This window comes from Pristis pectinata, chromosome 21 (assembly GCF_009764475.1).
Source record: "Pristis pectinata isolate sPriPec2 chromosome 21, sPriPec2.1.pri, whole genome shotgun sequence".
NCBI classification, from domain to species: Eukaryota; Metazoa; Chordata; class Chondrichthyes; order Rhinopristiformes; family Pristidae; genus Pristis; species Pristis pectinata.
This window is the reverse complement of record NC_067425.1, coordinates 16,306,464-16,319,906: the sequence shown is the minus strand read 5'-3', so window position 1 is coordinate 16,319,906 and position 13,443 is coordinate 16,306,464. Positions and strand designations below refer to the sequence as shown.

Sequence of the window (13,443 nt, the reverse complement as noted above, 5' to 3'; positions counted from 1 at the left end):
CTCCTCTAGTCACTGTTGGCATAAACAGGATTACCTTCACTTCTGTGCTTCAAGGCAGGAATGGGGAAGTGGAGTTGGGTGATCGACCAGTCGATTGGCACTGGGCGAGGAGGGTAAAGCCTGTGGGCTGCTGGGAGGAGACCAATAGCATGGAGCTGCTCAGTTCTGTGATTGTGGAGACTGTGGTAGAGAATGGGTTTCTTATGGTGTGCCACTGCAAGGCTGGGATGGAGAAAGACGCATCCATGGTTTGAGAGCCTGCTGGTACCAGGGAAGGGAAGAGTCCATGATCCAGGAGCTGCCTCTGGTCTCGGATGGTTATTACAAGTTCGCATAGTCTGTTGTTTTTCTTTTGAAAACATCTCCTATTTAATCTTTCTTCATTTATTATGTATAATTATTTATTAAAATAAATTGTGGTCACATTAATATTTCTGGCTCTACTTGATTATATTGCAAAACTGCTCAACGATGGATGTATGGATGGGTTTTTTGTTTACTATGACAGAACTACGTGTGTCACAGTGGATTAAGGGTAAATAGGGAGAATAAGTCACATGGAAAGTTAGAACTGGTGGGCTAAATGGCCTTCTTTTATATCAATAAGACAGTATGGAACACCTAGTAACAATTATTGTAAATTTGAATTAACTTTGGGAAATATGAAAAGAAAATGCTTACTTATTACACTTTGAACTTTGGCAACAATACTGCTCGGTGGAGTGGGTGTAGTTTTCTCAGAGAAGTCACATGAATAGAGTACGTTGTCAACAGTTGTCCCATGTTCACTGTAGTTCAGCAATTCATAGTGTTTTGTGTTCTAAGATCAGAAAATATACCAAAATTTTAAATTGTCAACAACTATTTGTTTTAAACATTAGATGGCTCTGTTATTAGCAAATGAAGGGTTCAATGCTTTTGGAGTTAGCTACCCTTAGATTTTTATGGACGAGTCCATATTTAACCCAAGTGGAGCTGTTTATCAGGACCACAACAGAACTATCGTCATTGATCATAAAAAGCAAAGGGAGAAGCTTCAGGCAAACGAATGCAAACAAGAACCGCTTTACTTATCTATAACTTATAAATGGTGTACTGTGAGCTTTAAATTTCCTCTGCTCAAAAAAAGTGATATTTATACACAATAAGTCACTGAGTGGCACTTTGTAGTCAGACATTACTCAATCACTTTACTCTTTCAATAGGAATTTCAGTTATCAGTTGAAGTGCAACACCAGGAAAAAGGCAAATGGTATAGCAAATGCTTACATTTTTCTCCCCCTTAAAACTTAATTTAAATTGCTCCTGGCCATATTCAGAGTCATACAGCATGGAAACAGACCCTTTGGCCCAGTTAGTCTGTGCTGATCATCAAATACCCATTTACACGAATCCCATTTTTTTAAATAAGTGTTTCCAGTTATATCTTACAAAAAAATCAAAGCCATCTCATACAGTCACACTGCCAATGAAATCAACTGATTACTGGGAAGCAAGTTTAAAGTAGCTTTAGTGGAAAATCTTCTTTAAAAAAATTCAAGACCAAGTTTCCTAACCAACACAAGAAAATTACGGTCATTTTCTTTTAAATGAACTTCACTTGACTCCCCGTATTCTACCAGCTTTAAGTCTTTTTCCTCTTTTGAAACAGGTCAGTCTATCACTGGAAATTAGACCTTTTAAGCTGTGCATTTTCATCAGAAGCCATATCAGTTCAGCTGCTCACATTTCCTTAAACTTTGGAAGAAAACTGTAAATCAAACATTTTACTGACAAAGTTAACCACATTCTCCACTCAAGCCAAGTGACAATCTGCAATTAAGTAGAGGCTCTAAATATTTAACATCATAAATAATTCATTTTTGCATCACCCATCAATCTTCACTAGGGAGAAGGGGGAGGCTTGAGGGGCTGGTTAAAAGGAGTTGATCGAAGACCAGAAAAATACTTTTGTTGGCTGGCTCAATCTCAGAAATAGCTAACAATCCTGATGCACAAAGCTATTTACTGGGATATAAAAACATTTCAGCACAGTAGGCCATTCTATTCAGCATACCTGTGCAAGAGCCAGTCCCTTAGTGGAGTAATTTTCTTGTCTTAATTTATTTGACTACAGCAGACAGTACAGCAAAATATATTTCATTGCATCATACAGCAATACAGCACAGATGCAGGCCCTTCAGCCCAACGAGTCCATGCTGACCATGATGCCCACCCAGCTAGTCCCAATTTCCTACATTTGGCCCAGATCCCTCCGAGCCCCACCCCTCCATGTACCGATCCAAGTTCTTAAATGATACTACTGTATGTGCCTCAACCATTTCATCTGACATATTCTAATTCTATTTATATTCTAATAATTCATTACACTGAAAATTCTAGCTTCTCCCCTTTATGATTTTAAAATAAACTGCAACTGTGCCCCTTGTTACAGACTGGAAGATTAGTGGACAATGTCCATCATTTATCCTTTTAGAAATTACCCTTTACATAAGAAATAGGAGCAGGAGAAGGCCATCTGGTCTGTTGAGCTGGCTCCACCGTTCATTAAGATCATGGCTGATCTGGCTGTGGACTCAGCTCTACCTACCTGCCTTTTCTCGATAACCCTTAGTTCCCCTACTATACAAAATCTATTGTCTTAAAAATATTTAGTGAGGTAGCCTCTATTGTCTCCTGGGCAGAGGAGTCGACAGATTCACTACTCTCTGGGAAAAGCAGTTTCTCCTCATCTCTGTCCTAAATCTACACCCCTGAATCTTGAGGCTATGTCCCCTAGTTCTAGTCTCACCTACCAGTGGAAACAACTTTCTTGCCTCTATTTTATCTATCCCTTTCATAATTATATATATTTCTATAAGATCCCCTCTCATTCTTCTGAATTTCAGCAAGTACAGTCCCAGTGACTTAATCTCGCCTCATAGGCTAACCCCCTCATCTCCAGAATAAACCCGGTGAACCTCCTCTGCACTGCCTCCAAAGCCAGTATATCTTTCCTCAAGTAAGACTACCAGAATTGCATGCAGTACTCCAGGTGTGGTCTCACCAGTACCCTGTACAGTTGCAGCATAACCGCCCTGCTCTTAATTTCAATCCCTCTAGCAACGAAGGCCAACATTCCATTTGCCTTCTTGATAACCTGTTGCACCTGCAAACCAACCTATGCGATTCACGCACAAGCACTCCCAAGTCCCTCTGCACAACAGCATGCTGCAATCTTTCACAATGTAAATAACAATCTGATCTTCTATTTTGCCTTCCAAAGTGTATGACCTCGCATTTACCAACATTGTACTCCATCTGCCAGACCCTTACACACTCATTTAACCTATCTATATCACTCTGCAGACTCCCTACATCATCTGCACAATTTGCTTTTCCACTCAATTTAGTATCATCAGCGAACTTAGATACGCTACAGTTGGTTCCCTCTTCCGAATCGTTAATGTATATTGTGAACAGTTGCGGGTCCAGCACTGACCCCGCTCACCACTGATATTATTCCCAACCCTCTGCCTCTATTGGTTAACCAATCATCTATCCATGCTAATACATTACCCCCAGCTCCATGCATCCTTATCTTATGGATAAGTCTTTTATGCGGCACCTTATTGAACGACTTCTGGAAATCCAAGTATACAACATCCACCTGTTCCCCTCTATCCACTGCGCTCACTATATCCTCAAAAAACTCCAGTAAGTTTGTGAAACGAGGACCTTCCCTTCCTGAATCCATGCTGTGTCTGCCTGATGGAACCACTTCCATTCATATGGCTCGCTATTTCTTCCTTAATGTTAACTTCAAGCATATTCCTGACTACAGATGTTAAGCTAACTGGCCTATAGTTACCTGCCATTTGCACTCATCCTTTTTTTAACACATTTAACAGAGTGGCGTGACAGTCTCTGTCTTCAAATCTGCCAGGACCTGCCCAGAGTCCAGAGGATTTTGATAACTTATCACAAACGCCTCTACTATGACTTACGCCATTTCTTTCAGTACCCTGGGATACAGTTCATCAGGTCCAGGGGACATGTCTACCTTTAGACCCAATAGTTTGCTCATCACTACCTCTTTAGTGACAGTGATTGCATCGAGGTCCTCACCTCCCATCACATCCATAACATCTCTTTTTGGCATGTTAGACGTGTCCTCCACCGTGAAGACCGACACAAAATAGTTGTTCAAAGCCTCGGCCATTTCTGCATTACCCAGTATTAATTCCCCCCTTCTTGTCTTCCAAGGGTCCTATATTCACTTTAGTCACCCTTTTCTGCTTTATATAATTATAAAAACTTTTACTATCTGTTTTTATATTTTGTGCTAGTTTACTTTCATGATCTATCTTCCCTTTCATAATTGCTTGCTTAGTGGTTCTTTGTTGCAAAGTTTTCCCAATCTTCTAGTTTCCCACTACTCTTGGCAACTTTGTATGCAAAGTTGAACACAGAACAACTTGAACAACACAGAACTCTTTGAACATAGCTATTTGATCCCACTTTATATTTCTTCATTGACCTCAAAGTAACCCTTCTTTATCAAATCTGCCACAATTATATTTTCTTTTTAAATCATAGGTGAAGAGTTATTAACTACCTTACGATCTGTTGCCAAGGGAAAAAAAACACAGCAAATACTTGGAATGAGCTACACTTAAGTGGAAAGAACATTGCTAGCAATAATAATTTACAATAATCAAAAATACAAATGTTAATCACCTCCAAAAGAACAGTGAGTTAATATGAATACAGAACAAATGTTGTTGAATGGATATGATTACATTCTCCCACGGGCACTTATTCTGTGCCAAAAAATATACAAGACTAACAATTACTTTTTGCACTCCCTATTGTTTCTTCCCATGATAATTACACTTCAATATTCTAGTAACTACCTTCTCTTAGCTGCACTTGGTAACAATTTATTGCATGGTTTAACAGCCGTAATTGCATTCTGCTGATGAATCTCAATCCACGAATATTTCCTTTGAAAGTCTTTTACCACGACGCATTCATTAACTTGTTTACAAATGTTTTGCCATCAATTAATTCTCATTTTCCTTAAGACAACTGCTGTTAAAAATATCCAGTTCCTTCCGACCAGCTTGGAGAAGCTCCAGTTATGGTTTAGCACATCAGCATTATACTTATGTTCTGCAAGATTTTCCAGTTAAGTGCAGCAAGCTTCAAGTTTTCTAACAACTCAGTAAGCAATATAACCGTACAAAACTTCCAAGTAATTTAAGATACTGTTTCAGTAAGAGGACTGTAAAATGAAGTATTTCTTTCTCAGGGACAGGATAGGAACCTTACCTCATCATAGAATATGCAGGCATGTTTGCCTGAAACATAATTACAATAACCATAATTTGTAAGGCACACATCCATGTCGGCACCTGAAAAGAAACAAGAAAGCAAATTTCAGTTGCAATAGTCAGCTTGCATTTTACCACCTGCCCTCAAATTATTTGGAACATTAGGGATGACAAGTTCTCAGGAACAGGCTACATCCATTCAGAGAACATATGTCTGAAGATTGGAAAATGAAATCAAAAACAGAGTCAGTATACCACAGAGTCAATGAGACGGAAAATACAACAGGGGAGCAAGAGAAGAAAAAGGTGAAAAACAACCAAAGAAAGAGGAGAGGGAGACTAAGAGTAAGACAACTGTAGACCTGGAGAAGATAACTGAGAAACAGCTGCTGGCATTAGGGAGTCAACACATTAGTCAGTTAGGGTGTGAGAGCGGCACACAGGAGGTAGAAGAGATGGTCCAAAAGCTTGAGATAGCTGCAGACAGAGATGGGGAAACTGAGAAAGTGAGAGCGCTGCAGACAGTATGGAAACCTAAGAAAAGGCGAGAGGCAGCTACAGGCAGAGTTAATGTCTCAGTCAGACAGAAAAGATCAGAAGTCAGAAAGGAAGGTGTTAATAAGAAGGGGGCACAAGCAGAAGGACAAAGAGATATTTTATATGCCACAGGAGATCAACTAGTCAACAAAAGTTTGCATGCTAGATGTGCTTTATTTAGGTGAATTTGGTAAATCAGGCTAAATCAGCTGCTCAAACTAAATCTCTAAAAGTAAACTGATCGGACAGATCATCAATTTCTCCAGCCAGCTCCTTGCTTTGTATCAGACAAATAACATCAAGCAAAGATGTGCCTCCAAGCACCAGAGGAATTTTCTGTAACTCACTGTTTCTGGCTTTTGCAATTGGAGGAATATATCATTTATGGATTCTGCTTTGAATACCTAATAAATCGGCATAATTTTCAGTTTGGGTGCAATTATTAGCTTAAAACATATTCGTCTGTCAAACACTTATCTCTCCAAATTAAAGTTAAACTTTTCTTTGACGTTTCAAGGAGACTTATTAAGCAATGGATATCAAACAATATTGGTAAAGGTTGTAAAACAACAAGGTTGCACAGACAAGGATGTACGACAATATTCAGCTATTTACAAAGCATATTATTTTCAGTTCGCCATTTAAGTTAAAAGATGGTTTTTGCTCACCTGTTCCTATATAAAGTGTTCTGTAGCACATACTAACAGCTTGACCTTTACCCGTGAGAGGATAAAACACAGCTCGTGCTTGAACTTCTTTCACTGGAACTGTAAAATAAAAATAAAGTTTTTTTAATGTTAGAACCTGCAGTGATTGCCTTTTGTGTCAAACAGCAAATACTTCCTAAATTCAATTTTACTTAAAAGCTAATAATTTCATTATGTAGGATTGAGAAATGACTTTATAAAGAAGGTGACAATACTTAGCATGTAACAAAATGTATGCAAAACTATATCTGCTCTGTGCATGCTGGACATGTTATATTTATAATTCAATCCTACCTTCACTGACAATGTGCTGTCAAATCAATGACCAATTCAAAGGAGCATTAAGAATCAAACACACAAGTTTCAACTAGGGGCTAGCAGGAGCCAGATCAGGTTGGAGTGAATATTCCCAACTTGATAACTGATGGATTTTCTCTGCAGTCATCCCAAAATTTACCACATTCACTGGCAACTAGGTTCATAATTTGCTACAATAGAATTTAAATACAAGCTCTGGGCTATAGTCCCATTCTTTGGACAACATGTCATGGAGTCAGAATGCACCAAAAAGGCAACAATTTAAGAATTCTCCAGAAATTTTCACCCTTCATCAGAACTGTTCTGATGAATCATTAATACTGTTTCTCTTTCCACAGATGTTGCCCGATCTGCTGAGTGTTTTCGGCATTTTGTTTTTATTTCAGATTTCCAGCATTTGCAGTTTTTTGCTTTTGATTACATTCTAATCCAATCTCAAAGACAGCAAGAACTTGTACTAAGCACTTTAATGTAAGAGTTTCCAAATAATTTAACATAAGTTTAACTTTAAAAAAATACTATAACTAGAAGGACACAATCAAGAAGACGGTATAAAATGTCTTAAAGTTGGATATGGATCCAGAGATGAGAGGCATTCTGCTGGAAATTCTAGAACATGGTGTACAGGTGGCAGAAGACATGATAACAAATGAAGGGGCAGAGAGAAAATGGGGATGGACATGTGGCCGATTTCTGAGGAGAGGTGAGGGTATGGGGCTGGAGAAGATGAGGAGAGGAAACAAGAAGACTTTGAAACGCAAGGATAAGAATTTTGAGCCCAGGAACTATTTTAGTTCACTGAGCAGAGGGAATGTGGTAGAATGGCAATTGATGCAGAATAAGTTATGAGCTCTGTATTTTGGGTGAGCTGATGTTTATGAAGATAATAAGGTGACCAGAAGAGCATCTTTGAATTTGAGATAATCAGAATCACGTTTATTATCACTGAAATATGCCGTGAAATTTATTGTTTTGCGGTAGCAGTACAATGCAAGACATAAAAATTTCTATAAGTTACAGAAATAAATAAATAGTGCAAAAGAGGAATAACAAGGTAGCGTTCATGGGTTCAGCACTAGCAACCCGGCTTCAATTCTGCCACTGTCTGTATGGAGTTTGTATGTTCTCCCCGTGTCTGTGTGTGTTTCCTCTGGGTGTTCCGGTTTCCTCCCACATTCCAAACACATACAGGGTTAGGAGCTATGGGTATGCTATGTTGGCGCCGGAAGCGTGGCGACACTTGCGTGCTGCCCCCAGCACATTCTCAGTAATACAAAAAGACGCATTTCACTGTGTGTTTCGATGTACACGTGACTAGTAAATAAATATCTTATATCTTAAAAGAAGTATGATGGCGGAGGGGAGAAAGCTGTTCCTGGAAGTTGAGTGTGGGTCTTCAGGCTCCTGTACCTCCTCCGCAATGGTAGTAACGTGAGGAGGGCATGCCCCGGACGGTGAGGGTCCTTAATAATAGATGCCACCCTCTCAAAAATGTCGATGGTGGGGAGGGTTGTGCCTGTGATGGAGCTGGCTGAGTCTACAACACTCTGCAGCCTCTTTTGATCCTGAGCATTGGAGCCTCCATACCAGGCGGTGATGCAACCAGTCTGAATGCTCTCCACTGTACATCTGTAGAAACTTGCAACAGTCTTTAGTGACATACCAAATCTCCTCAAACTCCTAAAGAAGTAGAGCTGCTGGCGTGCCTTCTTCGTGATTGCATCAATGTATTGGGCCCAAAATAGATCTTCTTAGATGTTGATGCCCAGGAACTTGAAGCTGTTCATCCTTTCCACTACTGAATCCTCAGTCAAGACTGGTATGTGTTCTCCTGACTTCCCCTTCCTGAAGTCCACAATCAATTCCTCGGTCTTGATGATTTTGAGTGTAAAGTTGTTATTGTGACACCACTCAATTAGCCGATCTATCTCACTCCTGTACGCTTCCTCATCGCCAGCTGAGGTTCTGCCAACAACAGTGGTGTCATTGGTGAATTCATAGATGGCGTTTGAGCTGTGCCTAGCCACACAGTCATGAGTGTAGAGAGAATAGAGCAGTGGGCTAAGCACACATCTTGAGGTGCACCTGTGTTGATTGTCACCAATCTGCACTGACTGTGGTCTCCCGATAAGGAAGTCGAGGATCCAGTTGCAGAGGGAAGTACAGAGGCCCAGGTTTTGAAGCTTGTTGATTAGTACTGAGGGGATGATGGTATTGAACGCTGAGCTGTAATCGATAAACAGCAGCCTGATGTATGTCTTGCTGTTGTCTAGGTGCTCCAAAGCCAAGTGGAGAGCCAGTGAGATTGCGTCTACTATAGACATGTTGTGGCGGTAGGCAAATTGCAGCAGGTCCAGATACTTGCTCATGCAGGAGTTAATTCTAACCATGACCAACCTCTCAAAGCACTTCATCACAGTAGATGTGAGTGCTACCGGGTGATAGTCATTGATGCAGCTCACCCTGCTCTTCTTGGGCACCAGTATGATTGATGCCCTTTTGAAGCAGGTGAGAACCTCTGACTGTAGCAGTGAGAGGTTGAAGATGTCCTTGAACACTCCAGCCAGTTGGTCGGCACAGGTTTTCAGTACCCTGCCAGGTACACCATCGGGGCCTGACGCCTTGCGAGGGTTCACCCTCTTGAAGGACGTTCTGACGTCGGCCTCCGAGACAGAGATCACAGGTCGCCAGATACAGTGGGGATTCGCACAGGTGTAGTGTTATTCTCCCTTTCAAAGCGTGCATAAAAGGCATTGAGCGCATCAGGGAGTGAAGCATCACTGCCATTTGTGCTGTTAGGTTTTGCTTTATAGGAAGTAATGGCATGCAAACTCTGCCATAGCTGTTGTGCGTCCGATTGTGTCTCTAACTTCACACAGAACTGTCCTCTCGCTCTCACGATCGTATTCCATAGGTCGTACCTGGACTTCTTGTAGGGTTCTGCATTGTCAGTCTAGCGTGCCACAGATCTAGCCCTCAGCAGACTGCGAATCTCCTGGTTCATCCACGGTTTCTGGTTTGGGAAAACTTGGCATGTTCTCGCTAGCACATACTCATCCACGCAGGTCTTGATGAAGTCGGTGACAGCTGAGGCATATTCATTCAGATCTGAAGATGAATCCCTGAATATGGTTCAGTCCACCGATTCAAAGCAGTCCTGTTAACGCTCCTCCGCCTCCCTTTACCATACCTTCGCGGTCCTCAGTCTCTGCCCATATGCTGGAAGTAGAAGTACAGTCAGGCGATCGGACTTGCTAAAATGTGGGCGCTGGATGGCACGGTAAGTGTTCTTGATGGTGGTGTAACAGTGATCGAGTGTGTTGGCTCCTCTGGTTCCGCAGGTGACATGTTGGTGGTAGTTTGTCAGAGACTTCTTCAAGCTGGCCTGGTTGAAGTCCCCCACGATGATCAGGAAGGCATCAGGGTGCTCAGCTCCTCCAGCGCCAGATTGACGTTTGCCGGGGTGGAATGTACGCCGCTACCAGGATGATGGCAGAGAACTCCCTCGGCAGATAGAGCAGACGGCATTTGACCGCCAGATGTTCCAGGTTGGGTGGGTGGGGGGTTAGGACTGAGACAGTAGCGCCACGTCTGTGTACCACAAAGAGTTAATCACGAAGCAAACACTGCCGACTCTGCCTTTACCTGATGCCACTGTCTGGTCCATGCGGTGGATGATGAGGCCCTTGGGCTGGAGTGCTGTGTCCGGAGTGCTGGGGAGGGAACCATGTCTCTGTGAAGCAGAGTACACAACAGGCCCTAATGTCCCTCTGGTACTGCAGCCTTGCTCTGAGATCTTCAATTTTATTTTCCAGAGTCTGTATATTAGCCATGAGGATGGTAAAAAGCAGTGGTTGGGGGGGGGGGCCTTAGGGCCCTGTGTTTCAGCCCTCCCCCGAGCTTCCAGCTGCTGCACTCACTCCCTGCGTGGTCTGGAGGCCTGAGTCTGCCGGTTCTGAAGATCGCTAGTTTTTTCAAATGGCTTGGAACAACGTTACTTACTGCAGGGTCTGTGGCTACAGATTTCAACTGTAGTAATTTAAACCAGAGTATTTTTATAATTCCCTGGGGAGCGGCACACAAAATGTTGCCCCTCTCTGGTGCCATCTTGAAACACAGAGATACAAGGCACAACCAGGATTATAGCAATAGATGGGCTGAAACAGTGGCAGAAATGAGAGAGTGGCAAAATAAATGCATACCTTCAGTCTGTGTTGTTGCCGCACTCGTTTGGGTCTTTGAGGTGCTAAGTACTGATGGTAAAGAGGATGCTTTGGGAGGAAACAGCTGCTGAATTCTCTGCCAAGCCAGTACCTGGATCAACTTTTCATCAAGCTTACTAAGTTCAATCTCTACAAAAGACAAAAAATATTGAAGTTTCTCTATAAGGTCTCTAACATATTTTCTATTTAAAATTGCAATTAACAAAGAAAAATACAAAGTGCTAAGATGAAAGGCAATTAATTTGAGATATTAACTGTTTTTCACTGCACAAGTGATAGCTGGTCTGCTGAGCATTTCCAGCAACTTTGTTTTTATTCCAACCTTTTGAAACTCAAACTGATATCACTACTGATATCCTTACTGAGTAATCCAATTTGCAAGTAAATACCCTTGTTGTAAACATCTTTGATTGTACTTTTCCCTTCCCACCCAACATGGTTCCCTTGTCACCTTCGCTGACAATTATCGACTCAAAGCAAGAAATAAATAAAATTGATCACTTGTTAAACAAAGTTCTTTCTCCACCATCACTAAGCTTCCATCAAATGCAATGTAAAACTTAACTTTGGTACCCTATTGGGCATAAATATTTGTGGATTCTTGCCATAATTTTAAATACAAAGGAAGATTCTTTATGAAGCTGATTAATATCTCACTTTTGGTACCTGTACAATTAAAATCATCTCTCCTTAAAATTAAAATAGGAAAATAAAACAAGTCAACTGTCATCAGTAGAACAATGACTTCCCATAAGTAGAACTTCAGATCAAGTGGCATACAACTGGATTTTTAAAAAAATTATTGTAATAATCAACATCATTTTAGCATAATAGCAGCTTAACAACAAGCACCATGAGAACAAATTCCAAGTTTGAACAAAATTAACAGCCATGTTTAGCTGGTTATTCCCTAGATAAATTGCCAATATACAACCTATGCATGCAGCAACTTATGTAAAGGAGACTTGGCATTTGTAGCAGGACAAATGAAGTGGAAAGGCAAAGCCCTAAATTCAACTCTCAGGAATTGAAGGCCATTCATCAGTCCCAGCTACTTGTGCCACCAGTTTCTAAGAATAGTTACTCCTTCCCCTTGGTAATGCAGGCACAGGCACCTGAGAACTAAGGAGCTTTGGACACATATGAAGGATCTCGACCTGACATGTTGACTATCTATTTCCCTCTAGAGATGCTCGCTGACCCACTGAATTCCTCCAGCAGCTCGTTTTTTTTTCCCTCCAAATTCTAGCATTTCCACTCTCTTGTTTCTCTAGGGAGCTTCTCTTACTTCTGGCTTCTTTCAATTCAACATATATACTTTTTTTTTATGCCTTAACTGATATCAGAGGCATGAGATACCTGGCAAAGAACAATTTTCTCTACAGTTCAATAGTGGCACAGAGAACTTACAGACAGTGGCATGCAAAAGTTTGGGCACCTTTGGCCAAAATTTCTGTTACTGTAATAGCTAAGCGAGTAAAAGATGACCTGATTTCCAAAAGGCAAAAAGTTAAAGATGATACATTTCTTTAATATTTTAAGCAAGATTACTTTTTTATTTCCATCTTTTACAGTTTCAAAATAACAAGGAAAAGGGTCCGAAGCAAAAGTTTGGGAACGCTACATGGCCAGTACTTAGTAACACCCCCTTTGGCAAGTATCACAGCTTGTAAACGCTTTCTGTAGCCAGCTAAGAGTCTTTCAATTCTTCTTTGGGGGATTTTCGCCCATTTTTCCTTGCAAAAGGCTTCTAGTTCTGAGAGATTCTTGGGCTGTCTCACATGCCCTGCTCTCTTGAGGTCTATCCACAGATTTTCGATGATGTTTAGGTCGGGGGACTGTGAGGACCATGGCAAGACCTTCAGCTTGTGCCTCTTGAGGTAGTCCATTGTGGATTTTGAGGTATGTTTAGGATCGTTATCCTGTTGTAGAAGCCATCCTCTTTGCATCTTCAGCTTTTTTTTTTACAGACGGTGTGATGTTTGCTTCCAGAATTTGCTGGTATTTAATAGAATTCATTCTTCCCTCCACCAGTGAAATGTTCCCCGTGCCACTGGCTGCAACACAAGCCCAAAGCATGATTGATCCACCCCTGTGCTTAACAGTTGGAGAGGTGTTCTTTTCATGAAATTCTGCACCTTTTTTTCTCCAAACATACCTTTGCTCATTGCAGCCAAAAAGTTCTATTTTAACTTCATCAGTCCACAGAACTTGTTTCCAAAATGCATCAGGCTTGTTTAGATATTCCTTTGCTAACTTCTGACTCTGAATTTTGTGGTGAGGACGCAGGAAAGGTTTTCTTCTGATGACTCTTCCATGAAGGTCATAATTGTGCAGGTGTCG

At 41.2% G+C, this 13,443-nt stretch overlaps 1 protein-coding gene across 1 annotated transcript in view; it reads right to left on the bottom strand.

The window, feature by feature from the left end:
- phf12b (PHD finger protein 12b) overlaps positions 1-13,443 on the bottom strand; it is a 67,864-nt gene that overhangs the window by 2,072 nt on the left and 52,349 nt on the right. Inside the window, exons 11-14 of the mRNA XM_052035814.1 lie at positions 11,080-11,229; positions 6,521-6,619; positions 5,314-5,396; positions 682-820 (exon numbers count right to left, since the gene is read on the bottom strand). Of these exons, the coding sequence (XP_051891774.1) occupies positions 682-820; positions 5,314-5,396; positions 6,521-6,619; positions 11,080-11,229 (471 nt within the window). The remainder of the gene's footprint in view (positions 1-681; positions 821-5,313; positions 5,397-6,520; positions 6,620-11,079; positions 11,230-13,443) is intronic.